This window comes from Phallusia mammillata, chromosome 4 (assembly GCF_965637545.1).
Source record: "Phallusia mammillata chromosome 4, kaPhaMamm4.hap1.1, whole genome shotgun sequence".
NCBI lineage: Eukaryota > Metazoa > Chordata > Ascidiacea > Phlebobranchia > Ascidiidae > Phallusia > Phallusia mammillata.
This window is the reverse complement of record NC_137255.1, coordinates 27,982,024-28,001,924: the sequence shown is the minus strand read 5'-3', so window position 1 is coordinate 28,001,924 and position 19,901 is coordinate 27,982,024. Positions and strand designations below refer to the sequence as shown.

Below are 19,901 nucleotides of genomic sequence, written 5' to 3'. Positions count from 1 at the left end.
AGTTTTCTGCACTTATATTGTTTTGCCAAATCCTGTATTAGAGTAACATACTGTTTAATATACTAGAGGTCAACATGGCACTAACAAGTTTGGTGAGGTCCAATACGCCCCCTGGTGTGGAGTTTTATCAGTGCTTGGTTCGGACGAGTTTGGTTTGGAGGAACGAAACTGTTTGACTCCTTACCCTTTCATCTGCAAGAAAAGTATGTCGGTTAGCGTGCTTCATTTTTCGCAGTCAGCAATGATTTTTGTCTTTTAACATAAAATTTTCTAAACCCCCTATTACTTTAGTTCAGCAGTGCCCTCACTTTTTCAGCATGTTAACTATCTATGTAATGACCAGGTCCAAAATGATCTCACTCTACTAAACTATAATGCCAACAAATTTTTCACATTTGAGAATCACCAAGTATTGCTCATCCAGCAGTTTTATTGTAAACAATCGATGTTTCAACGTCCTATACAAGACGCCTTCAGGACCAAGATATGTCGTTATCCTGATGAAGGCGTCTTGTATAGGACGTCGAAACGTTGATTGTTTACCATAAAACTGCTGGATGAGCAATACTTGGTTATACATTATGCCTGGCAGCAATAGCCTGTTTCATGTTTGAGAATGTTTTGTATATACAAAATATGTTTGTGTACTTTGCTTACCCATTTTTTGGTGCCAACCATTGAGAAAAAATCTTAATTGGCAATCTTGTTCTTTTACATCGTTCAAGTTACAGGATGAATGATTCTAACCAAATTTGTTTTAGTATCATAACATCTACCAATACTGTTGAATAGTAGATTGCAATCAACATATTAAGCACCTCTACTTTAGTTCCTGACCTTTTGCATCAAATTTCTTACTTAAATTTTCAAACATTTTATTACCCCCTGATATGCTGCTAAATTAAACAAAATTTGTTTAAGATTAGGCCTTATGTCAGCTTTGCAGGACTTAGGTTGGAAACCACTGATATTAAAGCATGTTTTGATATTGAACTAAGTGTTTTTTTTTGAAAAAAAAACCTTGCCATTATTTAAAAAATTACAGAAATCAACCAAACATGCACATCTCCAATATACCCACCCAACACTTTTACTGTCCGTGAAGATTGGAGGGTAAACGGTGAAGGGGTTGTTTTTCACTGCACAAAAGGGTATGGTCTCAATGCTGACCCGCTAAACCTTACTGTGACATCACAATGTGTGAACATTAGTGGAATCAGACAATGGAATCCAGATCCTGCTCTGGTTTTGTGTTTGCGTAAGTTTTCTTGTTTGCTGAGTGGAAGAAACAACTGAAAATTTGTTGACATAAATAAATGTTTGAAGAAAACAAAATCAGTTAATTTTAGTTTGGGAGCATATAGTTTTTCGACATTGAATTTACATGTAGACTTGATAACCATTTTGAGTGTTTAATGTTTTGGTATGTGTTTAAATCAGTGGTTCCCAAACTTTATCTACTCGCGTACCATTTTTTGGTTCATGCAGCGTTCTCGTACCACCTACAATAATTGTTAGAACTTAATGAATAAAAATGTTACTAAACTTTACTAACTAACTTTACCTTAAAAACTTTAGTCTTTAGTAACCAAAGGCTCGTAAATATTAAACAAATATTTAGTACAATTTTTACCGCCCTCGCTACAGTGCTAGTGTCAACAAAACTAGTAGCTTATTACAAAAAATGACTTTAAGGACTTATTACGTCGTAATAACAGATTCAATACTTCATAATAAACCTATTTCGTCACTAAGAAACCCTGCTTTACAGTTCAATGCGTCAATACACCAAGGAATTAGAATTTAGTAGGGAATATAGTATGAAATTTCACGCTCTACGTGACTTGTGTGAATTAAAATAATGCTTACGATAATCAATAGAAGATCATTTGCGATCGTTTGGTGTGAACTTAATAAGTTGCTCGCGTACCACCTTGGAGACCTTCGCGTACCACTAGTGGTACGCGTACCATAGTTTGGGAACCACTGGTTTAAATATATAGAACTATTTGCCTCTTGTACTTAGCTTTGACTTGGGGTGTGTTTATTTAGTTTGTTGTGGTAATAATATACTTGTTTTTTTGTTGTTTGAAAGTTCTTTGTCCTTGGTTTAACCATTTTTATACATTGTACTAAGCACACAAAGGACATAATGATTTAAAGAGAAGAAATATATTGCAAGCAGATTGGTTAACCCGGAGTTAAACAGGTTGCATTTTTTGCTATGTGATGAAAGGTAATTTGTTTTTGCAGGCCTAATATGTCCTGATCCACCTCCTGTTAAAGACAGCACAATGGTGACATCACCAGTTGTCATAGCAACAGGGAATTTTAGATATTTGGACAAAGTCACTTACACATGTGATGCGGAATTAACTATGCAAGGTGTAGCTGGTGTGAAGTCGATAACTTCGAGTTGTGATGAAGATCAAAGGTGGAGGCCACTAATCTCAAACATCAAATGCCAATGTAGGCCACACTCTCTTGTTTCAAGCATAAACAATATTGTTTTAACAGAAATATTTGTGATCCAAATGCTTAAGCATTGCATATCACCCAAAAGCAATTACTGTTTTTTGTAAACTCCAATGCGTCAATTCTGAACTAAAATTATTCATCAATTATTCATTCATCTTTGTGTAGGTTAATATTTTGATGTTTTGCAATTTATCCAGACTAAGTTAATATTGTGTAAACAGATTGCTCATTTAGTGCAATTGCCTTATGTTCACAAGGTTATGGGACTGTTGCTATCCAGTGGACTCTAATAGGTTGAACTAACTTGAACACACCAACTTAACGGAAAAAATCATACTTACTTTGCAATAAAACAGGCAGCCCAATGGCAGATACATTGTATGTCACACACAAGTTTTGCCCATCAACTGAACATAAAAACGCATGGAAAAGCAGAAAATGTTTAAAATGAATTGCTACAATATGCATATATGATTTCTTTTTATGTATCTTTAGCTGTAGAATGTGGGCCACCTCCAAGGGCAACATTTGCAAATCCCCTATATGACTCAGCCACCCACATTCTCACCTACAAATGTTGGAAGGGTTATTGGATCACAAGAGGAGTGTATAACGTTACAGGAATAACGTGTAATACAAGTGGTGTATGGTCACCCAACCCACAAACTGTAGTTGTGTGTAAAGGTAAATGTGCTTTTTTGGTTTTCAGCCAATCTTGACTTCACAACCTACAATTTTTATAAAGTTAAATCATAATAATATGAAAATATAAATGCTATGTAATGTAGGGTAGGCATGTTAATGTCCACGATCACTGAGTCAAAACTGTTTCAGTAAACAGAATATATATCTAGATTATGACAACTTTGTGTCTACTGATTTTGAGTCGGAAGCATTTGCTTCTTAATTATTAATAATGGAAAGTGTATTAAATTATGATTGTTGATCTGATAATCTGAAGTTGTAACATTTTTTTATGCCTTTTTCCCCTTTTTATCCCCAAAAAGTTCTGCAGCAAAAAAATCATATATTGGTTTGTTTTAGAGGTTTTTGTGTTTTATTTCAGCTTTGTTGTGTCCATGGGTAAAACCTCCTGCTCACACTGCAAAAGTTTCTGCTGGAAGTTATAGGTTTGTTAACACCTCTTCAACACTTTTAGTACCAGTTTAGTTAACATGCATCTAATCTTTGAAAATCCAGGGGTTGTAGATTCCTTTTTCTTGCACATTCCGAACATACAGGCAAATCCCACATCCTGGATTTATAAAGCATTTAAGCAATTCAAATTTGACTTCCTGGGTAAGAATATTATCACAAAGTAGCTTGTCAAATCCAAAATAAATTCAGTAGTCCCAAACACGTTTTAAAGAGTTAACAAAAAATTCTGAACTTGCTAGAAAAGGATTCTACAATTCGTAGATTTTAAGAGTTGTACACAAAATTTACCAAAGAGCTGTAAAGTCTATTGGGCTGCTTCACTCCAATATGACAAAGGAATGCAGATATTTTTTTTGGTTTTACAATTTGGCAAACCTGAAGCATTAAAAATGACTTACATTGGATCAAGATTTAAAAAATCTATTTATCCCAATATTTTCCATAAATTTTGATATCTTGAGTAAAGAGACTTAATGAGTTTTTGTGAAGCGGCTCTCTGCTATACTAAACCAACACCCCAATGTTTGCATTTGTTTTAGGTATTTAGCAAATCTCACCGTCGAATGTGAGGTTGGATATTCTCTTGTTCCACACGACTTGAGAGTTTATTGTAATGAATTTGGTAATTGGACACCTTCTTCAACCACTGGATGGTGCCAAAGTTAGTGCATTTTCCAAACTTATTGAGGTTGTTTAGTCTGACTTATTTCATTCAGTATACATTCCTTTTTAGCGTTAAACACTCAAATATATTTTGCCGGGTAGTGTGCTTTTGAAACACTTTTTGTAAACTTTGAACAATACTAAGGGCTTTGGACAAAGAAAAGCTACAAAACAGAAAATCAATTTGAATATGAAATGGAAAATATCTGCCAATTTCAAAGTTGGCACCTGACTTAGGTAAAAGAGATTCTTTTCTGCAGGTGTTTCTTGTGCAGTCCCAGTTAAACTACCAGATGGTACAGCACAGAAATCAAAAACTCAACTTTCTTACATGTATACCGATACCATACAGTTCAAATGCAATTCTAAAGGTAAAAATGATCTATCCCAAACCTACTTTAGAACTAAAAACTGAAATGGTTTAAAAAATATGAAATAATTATATAAAAACATAACATCCAAAAACATGCATTCAAGTTGTTTAATGGGCAAATTAAATTTTTTTTTTTAGTTTTTTTTGTAGAGTTCTACAGCTAGTACAAGCTAATACATGTTTTGTGGGTATTTTCAGGTTATGGTTATCGCCGAGGATTTATTATTTTCAACCCACACCGATCAGGCTGTTTATCAACTGATTCTGATGGTGTAAGTGTCATCATCTCATCACAATGCTCACTGGAGGCAGCAGAACAGACTTGGATCTGGATGGAGGAAGATCACATTAAATCCGTTGCAACAGGAGTAACAGAACCTAAAATATAGCCTTTTCCAAATACAACTTCTTAATGCATTCTGAGAGAACCTATAACGTACTTTTTTCCTAATTTAACTTCTTTATGCACTCTGTTTTGGCAAACTTTGTTTAAGATCCTGCAAACTTTTATAATTCTCAAAAAATTTAATCATAATATTTTTTCCGTACACTTTATGTTCGAAATAGACTTTTCTTTGTATAGGTATTGTGGTTTTAGTTTTAATCTTTAGTGTAGATATTATTGCACAAACAGCAAATTTTTTGCATGTACTCTAATCACCATTGATGTAAATCTTGTTTATTTATTTATTTGCCACTTTGTGGATGCTTTATTGGTCATTTTCCACAAGTGTAGATAATTGTATGTGAAGATATTTCTTTTTTTTTTGCAGAAGTGCTTGTCAGCTTCTTCAACTGCAATTCAAGTGGAAAAATGTGCTACATCTTCTGCAAAGTAAGTAAAATTTATACTATTTTGGTGATGACACTTTGCACGATGTCCTTTTTCTCACCTTTAACCTGCAGGGATAGAAGGTGCAAAACCACTGACATGTGCAAACAAATTCACTTTCATGTTTGCCACTATCATGTAAAAGAAACTTGACTTTTATGATTACCACTATTGTGTGAAAAATCTTGATAAATCTAAATAAATCGCTAACGGAGAAATGTTGTTAAATGCTCGGGTTAGCTTCTGCAACTACTAGCCGAATGTAGTACAAACTAATCTGTGTAGTCGCATAATTTGTCTAATTGCTGAGGGTTTGTAATTTCCAACTACAGAAACTTAAAAAGATTTCAAAAAGATTGTTAAGATAATTGCACATAAATCTTGGCAAATTAGTAATGTGATTAATCATCTGTTGTATTAGTTTAAAATATTAAATCATTATGACATAAACCTATATAAAATAAAGGTTGTTGTATTTTTTCTCAGGCAGAAATGGGACTGTGCATCAATATCTGGGAACACATTGTTAATTGTCAGCAAAGGCACAAGCAATGTTTTAAGGTAATGAATACCCATTAAAATTGTTTGAAGTATCCTTCATTTTGATTTAAAGCTATTACATTCATACAGACCCAAGCCAGACAGTGACAGTGTTAACCTGGACTCAGCCATCGATACAAGTACAACATGGTTGCCTGGTGTTCAATCTAGCAATAATATTTGTTCTTTAAAAAGTAAGTTGTATGTATAACATACAAGTTATATAAAGTTTACTTACTATAAATATTTTTTTGGCTTTTCACATCTGCTGGTCCAAATGGGTGTTAAAATGACTTGATAATAATATCAATGCTTTACAAAACTCGGTTATTGGTGACAACAGACATTGTAGAAACATTAAGCAAGCGAAGTGGGTATATATTACTCTGACCAATAACCAGATGAATTTCATGTTTCCCCTATTTTAAAAATACTAAAAATATCGACTATGACATTAAAGAATTTATAAATGATAATTTTGTCACTGCAAAATTTCAAATCACCTATTTACCAGTAAATATTCACAGTTTAAGAACCAGATAAATAGAAATGCTACATCATCATGAATACTTTTATCGACTACTAAATAATATCATTTTTGTGACTGGAAAGTTTTCAAATGATTGTGTTGCTCAGATGCTTAAATACTGATATATTGCTGCTTTAATTATGTTATTCCTTTTTGTCAAATAGGAATCCTTGTAGGCAAATCCTTGTATGTATCAAACATAAGGAATTGTGATCTGTCTCAAAATACTTTTGTCAGTTAATGAATTGTAGGTGTTTCAACAAGTTACACAAGCACATGTACAAGATATGGCACATGGAATCTTCCTATACACGAAGTGAAGTGCATTATTCAACAATGCCCACCTTTGAAGACAGTCACTAAAGCTACATTCAAATTGCGTAAGAGTTTTGTTGAAAAGGATAATTTCTTGTTGTTTGTTTCTTGCATCGAAATCTGCCAATTTTTTTTTTCATCCATAAAAGCGATGTTCAATCATTACTTACAATAGTGATGGTAAAAATTCAAAACACTACCTGTTTTTGTCAAACACTCACAGGAATATAACATGTGATGCCATTAAACCTGTAGTTTTTATCTATTTTATATCTATTTTTGTTGACAGCCCTTGCAGTGAATGTTATTTTTGTGTTGTGTTCCATTTTTTTCTGTTACATCCTATTACTTCCTTCAGGTCATTATTGTTTGTCTCACTAATGGTTGGATGTCTAGTTTTTAGTATCTTTTTGAGCTTATTTATGGGTCCCCTTCCCTGAAGGGGACACATATTGATTTTACTCAAATTGTTTTTGTTATTTTTCTTTTTTTTCTTCTTTTTTTTTCTTCCCAAAGTTTGTCCGACTCGTTTTTCCATCAAATGTTTGATGGATTTGGCTGAAATTTACACAGATGGTAGATATAGTTATGTAGATGTGCATCCCACTTTGTTTTTGTTGATAACCCCAGTATTTACCCCGCTCGCCCCATAAAATGGGTGTTTTTATCCAAAGTTTGTCAGACTCATTTTTCCATCAAATGTTTGATGGATTTGGCTGAAATTTACACAGATGGTACATATATTCATGTAGATGTGCATCCCACTTTGTTTTTGTTGATAACCCCAGTATGTACCCTGCTAGCACCCTAAAATGGGTGAGTTTTTAAACAGTGTCAGAATTGGCTGAAATTTGGATTTCTTGTATAGTATGCCATTTATAGGTGTCAATTGTTGTGTTCGACCCTGTAGCCCTAACATTTACCCCACAAGCCCCTAAAGTGTAAAACGTATTTGTATGTTACTGGGCACCACAAACGAAAGATTTCTTTGGCGCAATAGTGTTACAAGGGCAACCAGTTGCATGTTACTCGTTGGTGGGTTGCTTGGTGGTCGTTTTTGCGGCTAGGGGCTTGTTAACAGCCCTATGACGTCAGAAACATTAACGGTTGTTGCTCAAAAAACCTCTAGTGGTCGAAATTTTAAACATTGGCGGATTGGGCTGAAATTTTGCAGTACTATTGATTGAGTCATTGTGGTTTTTATATATTTTTTAGTTTGTGTGTCGAACCCAATTAGTTACCCTACTAGCCCCCTAAAATGGGTCAGGTTTTTAAAACGTTAAATAGGACATACTTCAAACAATATCTGGGGTGAACCTAATTTTATAGTTTGTATTCTACATAGTATTATTATTTAAGCCCAGTGCCGATCACTGTGTTTTGCCTTACAACACCCGACTTTCTCATGGTTATTTCTTGAATTGCATTATTTTCAACTTTGCATGTGTGGGGACCCATGAGTTTTTGCCTGCAGAAATGACTAAATGACTAAAGACGGTGACTAATATGGGACCCAGTACAAAATAAGAATAGAAAATATATTTATGTTTTAAAATAGGTTATAGTGTATATGCAAGGGCAATATGTGATAAGCCACCCTTCTAGTTATTTCCACAGGTTGCAGATACATTTTACAGTAATAAATGTATTTTACAGTAATAAAGTCAGCATTACAACTTCTAGGTGTCATCAAATGTTTTTAAGATCGCCGTTTTTTGCCTTTAGATTAGATCATATTTGTAAATAAATGGATTATTTTGTTTTAGTTGGTAGTGCACCGACATATGCCACCAATGCAACTTACAGATGTGAACCTGGTTACTCATTGAAAAAAGGAGTTGTTGAAATTGAATTGACATGTGATGAAACTGGAAAGTGGCTTCCAAATCTGGATGTGTTCAAATGCATTGGTTGGTTAAATGTGTAATTTCATGTTTGTATGTTTTAAAAGCCCTAAACCATTAACTGCAGGGCTTAAACTGACAACCACTGTTCTAAAAAACTGTAAAACCAATAGACAGACTGAAAACTTTGACAAGTCTGAAGTCGTCCACCGTTTTATTAGACATATATATTTCGCCTAAGTAATAGGCATCGTCAGTTTCTAAAAACAAAACAGCGCTAAAAAATGGTATGCAAGTTAAACTATAAAGCACAAACAAACGTATTAAAACCTGCTGACAGTAAAGTAGAACTGGGACCTGCAGATGGCGCGGCCAAACACGCACTAGTAAAGATGTAAAGAAAAGGAAAAACGCTCAATCTGTGGCGCAGGGCAAAAGAAGGTAGATAAGGACGGCAGAAGCGTTGTAAAACACTTGTCAAAGTTTTCAGTCTGTTATTATATGCGACTGTTGTCTCCATCTGTCGTACTGAGTCTCTGGTGACTCGTGATTTATAATATACTACACAGTTTATAAAACCAATAGACGATAAAATTATTGGTTAAAACAAAATCAGTCAGCATGTGAAGGATTATGCCTAAATGGCATCAATAGTTCCTTATTCAAATAGAACTATGTGGGCTTGTTTTGCTCAGCTTTCATATGACCTGACTATTGTGCATTCGCTGAATTACAGCTATTTATTTTGGTGTTGCTTAAACATGTGAATTTATGGGGGGAAATGAGGTTATTACAAGGGATGAGCTGAGCCAGAACCGGAGCACTCGTTACCAAGCATTAACATGAGATGCTTGGTTCCTGACCAAACAGGTCATTTGCAGTTTTGGTTCATCCTTAGTTTTTACATCAAGCAATTTAAATCATAGGTTCCTTTTATAGATAGCACATCCACTGTATCACTATATTGTAGTAAACTAAAACTAATTTTTTTTGAATACACTTGACCTTGTATGTCAAAAACACATTTTTCTAGAACTTGTATGTCTTTCACCTCCCCCAATCTTGTACGGAGTTTCAACTGGTTTGGTTTGGACACTTGGCAGCAAAGTCACTTACACTTGTATTACAGGTAAGTCACAATGCACTGAGCTTGAACGACCAAACAGAACAATTGCAGTTTTGGCCCATCCCTGGTACCAAGTTGAAAGCAATGTGCATTGTCTGCAGTTAGTGGTATCATGTTGAATTAGCATTTTATATTTTAAGTGTTAAAACTTCAGTTATCAGATAAGATCATTTAATTTTTGTCATATTGAAGGGGGGCATTTATAAATTATGTAGACCTAAAGGGGGCGGTATAGGATAAAAGTTTGAGAAACACTGGTCTAAACCAATAAATAGCAAGAATTTTATTGTTGCAAACTTGTTCAAAGAAAATCCAAGCCAGTTTAAAATTTCCTGTTTTTTAGGTTATTGGTTTGAATCAGCTAAAACTTCCTTCCAAGTTACAAAATGTGGAATAAATGCTTTATGGGAACCTGATCCAAAGAAACATTTTCATTGCAATCGTATGTAACTTAACTTATGTTTTTTTAAAGATTGTTATGACTTTAAAATCTTGGTCTATTATTTTTTGGAATCTTGATGTTGTTCGATAAATAAAGTTTGTTAGTTTTAACCTCAATAAAATACATTGAAACATATGTTTATTTCTTAAGTTGTTTGTGTGTAATAAAAGCATCATACTACATTAAGTATTTGACCTGTTTAAGACATTAAAGCTTTAAAAACTGACCTTACCAATATGTGGCTGCATTTAAAATTGTAAACCCTTTTTTTTCAGGTATAACTTGTCCAGATCCTGGTGCAGTTGCTCATGCTACTTATTTTGTTGCTACTGGTGAAGTGGCATTTGACTCTGTGGTGGAGTAAGTTAAACTGGCCAAACGTAGAGACAAAACATTATTTAAACATTTATCTTCACAAAATACCCCGTTTTAACAGCAAGTGTAGGAATTATTTATTGTATTTGCAACAGTTTTAAAACATTGTTACCTCAAAGTTGATTCAATTATTTGTGCTCACAACATATTTTAAAATGTTACACCTGTATAATTGTCAAAGCATCAAGCCAATAAATGATGAGCTTTTGACCTGTAAGGTCTCATCAGTGCCGCTGGTGACACGAGATGGACTGTAATTGGTTATGGTAGCCATCCAACATTCGTTTATTATTTTTTACTGAACAAAATAAAATAAATACCTAGAGTTTTGGGGGTTGTTGTTTGCAAGGTCAAGAAAACTCAGTTAAATAGAACCTATTCTTTATGATTTACAGGTACAAATGTGACACTGGTTATCACTTTGGAGATGGGAAAAGTTCCAAACTGTTTCGCTGTCAGTCAGATACCAGCTACTCACCAGATCCAAAAAGTCATTCTTGTAAACGTAAGCTTACTTTAAAACACTTTGTACATAAATATGTTTGCACAAACATTTGAAAATTAAAGCATGGCAATTATTATCTATATTTGGGCTGTTATTATGGGCCCTCTTCCCTGAAGGGGACACATCTTGATTTCACTCAGTTTTTTTTTCTGCCGAAGTTTGTCCATGCACTTTTGGCATGAAATGTTTGGTGAAATTGGATGAAACTTTCACAGATGGTAGATATAGTAATGCAGATGTGCCATTTGCTTTGTTTGACTTGATAACCCCAGTATTTACCCCGCTAGACCCCAAAGTGAAAAATGTTTTTGTATGTTGCTGCACACCACAAACGAAAGATTTCTGTGGTGTAATGGTGTAAGAAAGGCACTAGTACATATGGTACTTGTGATTATGCATTACTTGATGGACATTTTTGCACATGCCAGTCAGAGGGGTATTAACAGCCTTATGACATCAGAAGCGTTGACGAATGTTGCTGATAACACCTGTAGTGGTCAGAATTTTAAACATCGTTCGATTTGGATAAAATTTTACATGACTGTTAATTGGGTCATCGTGGTTTCATATTTTATACTTTTGGGTGGTAAACCCAGTTACCCCACTGACCCACTAAAATGGGTGAGATTTTTAAACGGTGTCGGAATGTAGTGAAATTTAAAAAGCTTGCAGAATTTGTCATTTATTCGTGTTAACTGTTGTGTTTAACCCTGTAACCCCAATATTTACCCCTCTAGCCCCCTAAAAAGGATGAATTTTTAAAACATTGTCTGAATTTGATGAAATTTGGACAGCTTATGGAGTGTATAGTTGTTGTTTGCTATGTTCAACCCCAACATTTACCCCACTAGTTGTGTTTTAGCCTATTTTCTCAGTATTTAACACTTTTTTCTCAGATAGTCATAAAATAGAAAAACCTTAACAAATGTATGAATGGAATGAATTTGAATAGTCTGTAATCCATACAGCGCATTTATTTAAGCACAGTACTGATCACTGTGTTTGACGTTACAATGCCAAACTTTCTCATTGTTATCTCTTGAAATGCATTATTTACAACTTTGCATGTGTTTACAACTTTGCATGCTTGCAGAAACAACCAAGGTTATAAAAGACAGTGGATGACATGGGATCCAATATAAAATAAGTGTGGGATGTAAATATATGTTAAGAAATAGGTCACAGTGTATAAACTCAACTCAACTCATGTGCAATGGCAATATGTGCTAAGCCACCCTTCTAGTATTTAGCTATATTTTTTCAATGACGTTCGTATAGAATCTGCAAAGAAAAGTAATTTGTCATAGTAATATAGGGTAATAATGAAATCTATAGAGTGTTGTTTTGTGAACTAAAAGTCAACTTTTGGTTGGTCCAACTGAAAATTTAAGAAAATAATAGAATAATAATGATGTTAAATTTGTAGCAAACGCTTCTTGTTTGGTTTTATTTTAGGAACAACTTGCAAAGCACCTGGCCTTGTCGCTAGAGCAACTTTGATACGAACCGGCACTGGAGATTTTAATTCAGGTAAAGAACAAATTTGTTCAGTTTAAATAAATTAAATGAATGCTGTTTGTGCTTCAATCTATGGACTCCAACCTTGCTGTTTGTAAACAAACTAGCATTTAACAAATATCTGATTTGAGTTTTGTTAGTAGTTTTTATTCATAACATGGAAGTGCAAAACATGAGGTCCTATGGGCCAAAATGAGACTGTCATAGGTATATACAATGTGTGCAGTTATTGTAACTTGCATGATGCTTTACATGTACTTAGGCAATAAGAAGATTTGTGTATTTATGATCTTACTATTGTGTAAGAAACATATTTCTTTCCTGGTTTGTATTTTTACAAATGCTGTTACAGTTTTTAGTTTTCCTGCATTATCTTATCTTTTACTGTGTGCTTACAGTCGGTTTTGTGTGGAAGGCTTTCAGTTATATGCCAGTCATATTATGGACAGCACTACTAGCCTTTTTCTAATTTATATACCCTGGTTTTTAAGTTGTTTTCAGACACTGATGCTTTTATAGTGGAATATATTTGTCGTAAATCAGAATGCTAACAGATTTTTCTGTAAATAAATGTTTCCAAACTTGTCATTAAAACGAAAAATGTTAATTTCATTCTTCAAGCCATTACTCCTCATGTTGTGACAGGCCTATTACATTAGAAATTCCGACAAAGACCCTGATTGGGTTGTGCACCCCTACTCTAAAGGTTTCATGTCTTTGCTATCTTGTCAAGGTGCAAACATTACCTACAAGTGCATTGACAAGCATTGGATACAACCAGGCATAGCATCTGCCGATGTTATGTGCACTCATGATGGTGAATGGACACCAGCACCAAGCTCTGTACGCTGCATCGGTATGTAAACCTCTGTGTTGGTCTTGCAGGGAATTGAGTCAGTACCTATGCATGAATTACAATAGAATCGTATGTTATTATAAAAACAGTTTGATAAAATTTAATGATTTGTTGCATTTTATGTTATTGTTTTATTATGAAAACATTGTTTTTTTAACACTTTTTACCTGTGCTGCAATACTCTGGCATACCCTATTTGGTTAGTATGATGTACATTGACTTCAATTTTCATGCCTGTACTCTTAAACATAAAGCATCAGACCTTTTGTGTAATACTGTCAACATCTTTTTGCTGTTTGGAATAAAAATTGATAATTTGTTACACTTTATATTGTTGCTGAAGATTGCTAATTTCCAAAGATGTAAAACTTTTTAGATCCAGTACGGCTGATATATGTTAAATTTATGTGTAAGACTTTTGCATGATGTCCCAAGCAGTATTTGTAACTACTTATTTTACATTAGTGTTGTTAACTTTAAATGTTTTATGCACAAAATGAAACCAAATGTTTCATCAATGTTTAAACCTGTATTTTAGCAATCAGATGCCCCTATCCAGTTTTTGTCAGCAGCGCTAATATGATTGGCAGCAGTACTTTGGCTGGCAGTAAATGGGAAGTTCAGTGCAACAAAGGCTATTGGGTGGAACAAAGCAGCAAAATAAAATCTATCTCTATACAATGTGATGGAATCACTGCCCAATGGTCTCCATCTCATGTTTCTTGCAAAGGTGAAAACAGCTTTTACGTTTTACATATTTATGTCAACTTCAACTTGGTTAATTAGACTGCTTGTTTGAAAAAAGATATATTCTAGCGGTTGTCAAATTTTTTCTCAATGTACCAGTTTAAACATTGGTATTATTTTTGCAGACCCACCTGCAATAGAAAATAGATTTGCGATGCACGGACATTTTAACACAAGTTATTAAGTCTCATGGTTACGTTTTAGGTGGGGGTATTGGGCTATAAGGTACTATTGGTAACAATGTTTTTGTAAGCAGCACACCAAATGTTTCATTTCGGTGTTCCTGTTTCAAATAATTTCCTATTTCTACCCTGAATTTTTATTTGTATACTTGTTATGTCGAAACGGTTATGGGTATGTTTGCTAATATTTTGTGGTAACTGGTGCTGTACTAGTAAATGGACTTTTTTTAAAGGGCTTTTACATAACAAATCTTAAACCAGGAATGCTGTTGTTTGACATATATCAACATGTACTTAAACACAAACTGGAAACATTGTTTGGCATGCCAAAATTACTTTGGCATAAATGGTAGAGATAGCCAATCCCTGGTCTATCTGATTATTAACAACATAAATATTGCTTATTTTGCCTTCAAATTTGAAAGAAAGTATAGATTTACAGAGAGAGCCTGTTTAGTGTGTAATGTGTGATAACTTGTTCTTAGTTTAACTTTTCATCTCTACAGTTGCAACATGTTCAGCTCCTACAAGTCCAGAAAATGCCCATTTGGTATTTCCACGAACAACATTCATTTACAAAACAGTTTTGTTGTATCAATGCAATGCGGGATACAAACAAAGAGGAATTAAATTGATAACAGGATTTTCAACAACATGTCAAGAAAATGGAACATGGTTTCCACTCAATGACGACATGCATTGTGAAAGTAGGGAAAAAAAATTTCTAGTGATTTGCATTGATCATTACATTTTAGCTATTCAATTTGTAAAGCACACATTAAAGATACAGGTTTTTATGTGAAAGTGGGCAATTTTATACTAAGTTTTAAAATTCATTGCATGCTGGGTAAATTATTACAAATATAAAGTAAGACCATTCTGGTTAGTTACAAATTCAATTTCATTGCATAATTTTTCACAAAGGTAACTGGGTTATGTCTGTAATAGTACTCTTATTTAAAATGTTTTGGTGCCTGTTCCAACTTACATTATAGCTACATAATAAAGCGTTTTTATTTAGTTTGTGTTCCATATGCTGTGAATACATATTTTATTTAACTTAGCTGTCACTATCTATTTGCAGAATGTTTGATATCTGTAAAAATCCTAAATGTTGCCTAAAGATTAAAGATTTCTTAAATTTTGTTTCCGTTTGCAGAGAAATCCTGTAGCTTCCGTGGTGGATATTTTTCCCATGGCAACCTTACATTTGAGTCTTCAAACAAATCAATGTTAGCTATTGGTGATGTTGTGACCTTGACATGTCATGAAGGTTATTGGTTGATGATGGAGAAAGGTTATAAGTCGTATGACTTTGTGTGCAAGGAAGATGAGTTGTTTCATCCAAATCCAGTATACCTCAAGTGCACAGGTTAGCTTATGTCAAAATTTAGCAAATTTGAACAGGATTTATTATGAGCATAGCACATTTAGTTGTTGCCTGCCCACTGACTATAAAATTGAACAAACATGTAAACGTAAAAGTATAACTCTTTGAGACTAATATGTTGTTCTCAATCTGTTTTTAGCTGTTGAATGTCCAACCCCACGACCACGACTACATGCTACTTTACATGCTCCATATACCATCTGCAAATCCACTATCACTTACACATGCAAGGAAGGGTTTGGTTCACTAAACAGACCTATTCCTGTTACAAGATGGGAAATAAACTGCCTGGCCAGTGGGAAGTGGGATCAGCAGTTTGATATTGTGCAGTGCAAATGTGAGTGAATGGTGTAAAGAAGTTTTTATTTGGTGTATTTACTATTATTTTTGTACACAGTCGTGCATATTTTTACATGAGTCACAAATGACTCAGTATGACCAATGTTGACAACAGTCACACATAATAACGAACCATAAAATAAAAGTGTTGCTCATGTTTTATTGGAATGTGCAGTTGTTACCAATCTGTGTAGGTGCAGCTTGTTTACCATTTGTGCTTTCCACTTTGTTGCCCTTTTTGATGTCACAACTTTATGCAACTATTTCCGCCTTGTACAACTTTTTACCAAATGATAAGCTCAACTTGGCTGTTACAAGACAAAACATTTTTTTAAATCTTGTGACTGATGCTGATAATCTTATTTGCTGAATGTTTAATAGAGAAAATGCTGAGTGTTAATTCTTAATTCACAGAAGTCCTCATAGTGTTTTCAAAGTTGGCTTTACAGTTAAATACTGAAGATGAGTTTTTTTTGCTGTGGTAAATATTACCAGAAAACAATTTATGTGGAGAAAATAAACTAACTTTGGCCCACCAAAATTTAACAATTTCTGTCACACCCTGTTTTTGAATATTTTTTTAAATGCTTCTGTTTCTGTGCAAATGCAATTTTGCAACGCTCAATGAGACATTTTATTGCAGTACTTGAGTGTGGATCTCCTGCTCAAGCAGAAAACGCTTACATGGAAGGTTCCAAGTTTACTTTCAGTAGCAGAGTCCGATACCATTGTTTCAAGGGCTACTGGTTGGAGAGAAATGTTTATAACTTTGATATCACTTGTCTGGCAAACACCTCATGGGACAACCCACCACCCAAGTGCAAGGGTATGAACTTTAAATTGCATCACAGTTTTTTTTCTAGTTTTACATACTCAATGTAAAACAGTATTATTTGTTTTCTGCACAGAATATTACATACTAATGTATCCATTGGCTATCGGTATCAGGGTAACATGCTTCTCAGAAATAAAGTTATCAGATTTATTCTTGGTCATCTTTAGTTTTAGCAACTACTAACCGAACTTGCTTACCACAAAATAAAAAGGAGGACATATTTAATCAGTACTGAGCATTAGCAATGTGTATATGATGTTGAAACATTGGTGCACAGATTTAATTGCCAGAAGAGCTCTATAAAGTTGATATTATGCCTGGCATCAACAGCTTATATATCAGCAATGAGTGCTGTACTTGCCCCTGCAAAAACACTTTTATTTGCCCACTATACATAATGTACTGTAGATAAGTGTCAAAAATTTAATTTGGGACATTTATTCTCACCACTTTCCTCTTGTTTGAAAAGTTAAATTCCACAAATGTTTATTTTTTTGTGTTGTCTCTTATTTCAGTTGTTGACTGCATTGACCCGGCTACTGTAACAATTAATGCCACATTTATCGGTGACAGTCACAATTACTTGGACCTAGTCACTGTGCGTTGCAATGAAGGTTTCTGGATAAATCCAGTCAAGACCCAGGTTACTATCAGATGTCTACATACAGGAAACTGGGACACACTACATAATGATTTTACATGCAAAGGTCATTAAGTCTTAAAGCGGTGGTTCTTAACCGGTGGGAAATTTAATGTTTTTAGAGGGAAATTATGTCAGTCAGGTAACCAAACTCGGGCCCGAGGGTCGAATCCGGCTTTGAATTAACCGTTGAAAGTTACTTACCAATCAAGGCCCTTTGTTATATCACAGACAAGACTAAAACCATTAACAACTTTATTGTTGTGCGCAAATAAAGCCTTTCCTTTGTTGATTGTGATGCAATAAATGACTAATGCAATCAGAGGAGACTCTTCAATATTCCAAAAAATTCTCACAAAAGCACCATTTAAACTAAATAAGATTGCAGTATACCATTAGGGTCCAGACCAAATCGCTTCACAAAATTATTTCATTTAAGGAATACTTTTTTGTTAACGTAGGGCACAAAACATCATTATAAAAATAACAGAGGGGAAAATTCGAAGTTGGTGGTTGACTTTAGTGGGAAACCACACCAAAAAGGTTAAGAACCACTGTCTTAAAGTGTTTTTAAAAACAGTTTTATTTGAGTCATTTTGTACTTCATACAAATAGTTTACATAGTCATAAGTTTAGAATTAGAGAAATAATGAGTTGTAGTTTATTAAAGCTTTATGCGGGATAGTGGTTTCAGTCAATGATTTGCCAAATGTATCATAATAACCTTCCAGGGATAACAAAGTATTGCTCATCCAGCAGTTTTTAAAAACTGCTGGATGAGCAATACTTTGTTATACAGTATGCCTGGCAGCAATAGCCTATTTCATGAACTTCCAGGGATAAGTTTGACTTGAATCCCTGTGGATGATTGATTGATTTAACTTTGTCAAGAACAAACTTTGGGGGACGGTAAAAAATCTTTCCAAAATATAAAACTTGTAAACTACATAACCTCTTGGGTCAGTTTTGTGTAAAACACTAAAAATGATTAAAATATTTAATATTTATATATTAATAATCATTTTGGCCTTTACGTTATGTGGAACAGGTCGTTTGTTTAAATAAAAAAACTCCATGGCTTTAAAGGGGTTAAAAAATTTGGTGTGTCTGCTTCTTTGGTTCCTTTTTTCTCATTGGGCAAACAATTCCTAAATGTGTTATGTTTACAATGAGTCCACCATGTTTGTGATGTCATTCACAGTATATAGCAGGGGTCGCCAAGCTTTACAACACAAAGAGACATTTGGACCAGTTTTACACAGTAAAAAAACACTGGGAGCCACAAAGCTGTTTTGAAATATGAAATAAAATGCCAATGCAAAAGCGTTTTTTTTGTCTCACGACGCTTGACTTTTTAGCAAGTTTCGCATATTAGGTACCCTGGTAAACCAGTCTCGTCAGCAGTAAAAGCAAACGAATCTATCCCGGTGGTACTAAAATGTTCTGTTTGCTTCAGACGCTAATTTTCTTGTGTTCTTGTGAGACAACAAACAGGTATTGTTGCGCGCGCACATAGGCTGCAACCAAAACCACTGCAAATCAAAACAGTATCTCACTTTTTGTGTTATCGCGCCACCAGTTACCAGAAGCGGACACGGTCATGTTATTGCACCGTAATTTTCATTTTAGACTTTCGTGTTCAGCTTAATCGAATAAAATGTTATAAACATTCGGTAATTTTAAGACCTGAGCCGCATCACAGGGATCAAAGAGCAGCATGCGGCTCCGGAGCCACGGGTTGGCGACCCCTGGTATATAGCTAAGAAATAAAACTAACACTTTTTGTATATTTCCATTGCAGCGGTTCTGTGTTCTTCTCTGTTTCCAGTTGCCAATGCTCATCACTCTTCAACAAACTACACTCAGGGTGAAGTAGTGCAATACACTTGTGATGAAGGATATTATCTTTCACGACACAGAAACCATATAGAAGTTTCTTGTGGCAAGGATGGCCAATGGCATCCAGAACCAAAGTTTATCAAATGTCTACGTTAGTATTGTTTTATTTGATGAAGTTGTATTTTTATCATACAGTATTGAGATTTGTATTTGAGGTAAAATGTTGTTTTGAATTGTAGCACATTTAAAAGTTCTGTGATTTTCAATCAGTATGGTAAAACATACTTGCACTTTTATGACAATTTGTATGTACAGATGGGGAATTCTGGGCATGAATGCAAAAATGTTAACACATTTAGCCTAAGATATATGTAG

The 19,901-nt window shown here is 34.4% G+C and overlaps 1 protein-coding gene across 1 annotated transcript in view; it reads left to right on the top strand.

Moving 5' to 3' along the window:
- Positions 1 to 19,901, top strand: part of LOC145223728 (sushi, von Willebrand factor type A, EGF and pentraxin domain-containing protein 1-like) — a 35,520-nt gene that overhangs the window by 13,933 nt on the left and 1,686 nt on the right. The window contains exons 19-44 of the mRNA XM_080090119.1: positions 67 to 203; positions 1,046 to 1,258; positions 2,254 to 2,469; positions 2,974 to 3,162; positions 3,545 to 3,608; positions 4,176 to 4,297; positions 4,560 to 4,670; positions 4,871 to 5,040; positions 5,446 to 5,507; positions 5,991 to 6,065; positions 6,135 to 6,238; positions 6,825 to 6,953; positions 8,655 to 8,798; positions 9,766 to 9,861; positions 10,202 to 10,300; positions 10,576 to 10,660; positions 11,071 to 11,180; positions 12,636 to 12,710; positions 13,432 to 13,554; positions 14,093 to 14,284; positions 14,990 to 15,190; positions 15,643 to 15,855; positions 16,013 to 16,210; positions 16,856 to 17,038; positions 17,563 to 17,754; positions 19,489 to 19,677. Coding sequence (XP_079946245.1) covers positions 67 to 203; positions 1,046 to 1,258; positions 2,254 to 2,469; positions 2,974 to 3,162; positions 3,545 to 3,608; positions 4,176 to 4,297; positions 4,560 to 4,670; positions 4,871 to 5,040; positions 5,446 to 5,507; positions 5,991 to 6,065; positions 6,135 to 6,238; positions 6,825 to 6,953; positions 8,655 to 8,798; positions 9,766 to 9,861; positions 10,202 to 10,300; positions 10,576 to 10,660; positions 11,071 to 11,180; positions 12,636 to 12,710; positions 13,432 to 13,554; positions 14,093 to 14,284; positions 14,990 to 15,190; positions 15,643 to 15,855; positions 16,013 to 16,210; positions 16,856 to 17,038; positions 17,563 to 17,754; positions 19,489 to 19,677 — 3,692 coding nt within the window. The remainder of the gene's footprint in view (positions 1 to 66; positions 204 to 1,045; positions 1,259 to 2,253; positions 2,470 to 2,973; positions 3,163 to 3,544; positions 3,609 to 4,175; positions 4,298 to 4,559; positions 4,671 to 4,870; positions 5,041 to 5,445; positions 5,508 to 5,990; positions 6,066 to 6,134; positions 6,239 to 6,824; positions 6,954 to 8,654; positions 8,799 to 9,765; positions 9,862 to 10,201; positions 10,301 to 10,575; positions 10,661 to 11,070; positions 11,181 to 12,635; positions 12,711 to 13,431; positions 13,555 to 14,092; positions 14,285 to 14,989; positions 15,191 to 15,642; positions 15,856 to 16,012; positions 16,211 to 16,855; positions 17,039 to 17,562; positions 17,755 to 19,488; positions 19,678 to 19,901) is intronic.